This window comes from Trichosurus vulpecula, chromosome 6, assembly GCF_011100635.1.
Source record: "Trichosurus vulpecula isolate mTriVul1 chromosome 6, mTriVul1.pri, whole genome shotgun sequence".
Lineage (NCBI taxonomy): Eukaryota > Metazoa > Chordata > Mammalia > Diprotodontia > Phalangeridae > Trichosurus > Trichosurus vulpecula.
Window position 1 is genome coordinate 260,397,434 of NC_050578.1, and position 2,371 is coordinate 260,399,804.

Consider the following 2,371-nt stretch of genomic DNA (forward strand, 5'->3'; position numbering starts at 1 on the left):
TACTTTCCTGCAGACACCTAAGAAAACACTGTTTACATAGAATATCCCAAGTCACTGAACATGAAAGGTGTATTGTTCTTCCTACTGACTATTCAAAGGATGTGATATCCTTTTGGAAATCTCTGTATTTGAAATAATCTTAATGCCCCTATGTTTTTCTTTACTCAGGTTGCTGTGGCAGATTTTTTTTGTTCAAGACAAAAAAACTGATGATTTCTTACAAGGATGTCCTGGGGATCATTTATCTGATCCAGTTTATGAGTGGAATCCTGGGTAACAGTCTCCTCTTTTGTTTTTATAGCATTAATTTCAAATCTGAACATAACAAAAGATCTGTCGACCCATTTCTCATCCATTTGGCCTTTGTCAACACCATGATGCTTCTCTTCAGAGGAGTACCTAAGATCATAGAGATCTGGGGGTGGGAAAACTTCTTGGATGATATTGGGTGTAAGTTAATTACCTATCTCCAAAGAATGTCCCGAGGCCTTTCACTCTGCAGCATCAGTCTGCTTAGTGTCTTTCAAGTGATCACTATTAGTCCCAATAGCCCTTTATGGGCATTGCTCAAAGCCAGATCTCACAAATGTATCATACCCTGTTGTCTGTTCTGTTGGGTTGTCAATCTGTTAATGGATATTTTTGTCCCCTTGTACGTAACTAGTCCAAGCAATAGCACAAATAAAGGAAGAAAGAATTTGGGATACTGCCTTATAGATATGCATGCCATGAGTCCTTTAAAAGTTCATATTTGGAAGTCTCTGTATGATAGTTTACTTGTGGGTATCATGACCTGCAGCAGTGTCTACATGGTAGTTTTCCTATATAGACACCGACAGCAAGTTGTATACATTCACAGCACTAACCTCTCATCCAGAGTCACCCCTGAGATTAGAGCCACCAAAGCCATCTTGCTGCTGGTGACCACCTTTGCCTGCTTTAACATAATCAGTGGTCCTTTTATTCTTTATGTAGAAAATTCTAATGGAACCATTTCTTGGGCAGATCATATCACCGCTTTTCTATCCATGTCTTTTCAATCAATCAGCCCATTTGTGATGATCACCAGTGACACCCAAATTCATAAGTCCTGTTCTATTCTATGAAGGATCACATACTCCTAAAATGTTTTACTCCTAACATCATCATTTCAGATCAAATCATTCCAGATCAAATTATATTAACTTGTGATGGAACTTATTTAAATATCATTTTATCTATCTATTGATATTTTTTCTCCCTTCCTCCCTCCATCCATCCCTCCCTTCCTTCCTTCTTTCTTTCCTTCCTTCCTTCCCTCCATTCTTCTGTCCTTCCTTCCTTCCTTCCTTCCTTCCTTCCTTCCTTTCTTTCTTTCTTCCTTATGTGTGTGTAGAATTATGATACAATTTGTTCCCTTTGTAATTCAGTGTATTTTATTGGGTGAATTTTATTTTATATTTTTGTGTTTTTCATATTTATTTTTCTAAACTATAAGTAAAAATAATTATTAAAATATATATATATATATATATATATATATACATATTTACAATTTTGAACTTTCCCCTACCCCTTTTTGAGAAGGCAAGTGATATAAGTTATACATGTGCAGTTATGCAAAACAGATTTCCATGTCAGTCATGTTGTGAAAGAAAATATAGATTCCCAACTCCCCCAAAATAAAGGGAAAAACAGTTTGCTTCTATGTGCATTTGGACTCCATGAATCCCTTCTCTGAAGATGGTTAGCATTTTTTACAGTATGTCCTTCAGGTATTGTCTTGGATCAGTATATTGTTGAGATTAGCTAAGCCACTCACAACTGATCGTTGTGAAATATTAAGGTGTACATTCTAATCTGAGTTCTATTCCTTTTACTTTGCATTAATTAACAGAAGTCTTTTCAAGTTTTTCTGAAATCATCCTGTTTGTCATTTCTTATAGTACAATAGTTTTCCATCACAACCAAATAGAACACCTTGTTCAGCCATTCCCCCATTAATGGGAATCCCTTCAATTTCAAGGACTTTGTGACCACAAAAAGAGCTCCTTTAAATCTTTTTGTACATTTAAATCATTTTCCTGTCTTCTTTCTTTTAAATCTTTGGGAAACAGAGCAAGTAGTGGTATTGGTGGGCTAAAGGGTGTGCATGGTTTTAAGCCCTTTGGACATAGTTTCAAATTGCTTTATAGGATGGTTGGATCAGTTCATAACTCTACCAACAGTGCTTTAGTTTCCCAATTTTCTCACATCCCCACCAATGTTTATGATTTTCCCTTTCTGTCACATAAGCCAATGTAATAGGTGAAAAGTGGTGACTCAGAGTTGTTTTAATTTGTATTTCTCTAAGCAAAAGTGATTTACAACTTTTTATATGACTCTTGATAAC

The 2,371-nt window shown here is 35.8% G+C and overlaps 1 protein-coding gene across 1 annotated transcript; it reads left to right on the forward strand.

Moving 5' to 3' along the window:
* The first annotated feature begins 209 nt into the window (after nucleotides 1-209).
* Nucleotides 210-1,106, forward strand: LOC118852896 (vomeronasal type-1 receptor 1-like). The gene has a single exon (XM_036762616.1). It carries the CDS (start codon nucleotides 210-212, stop codon nucleotides 1,104-1,106), a length of 897 nt encoding a protein of 298 aa, XP_036618511.1.
* The last annotated feature ends 1,265 nt before the right edge of the window (nucleotides 1,107-2,371 follow it).

What these genes read in the sequence shown, in the direction of transcription:
- LOC118852896 (XM_036762616.1), top strand. Translation starts at nt 210, where the DNA reads ATGATTTCTTACAAGGATGTCCTGGGGATCATTTATCTGATCCAGTTT.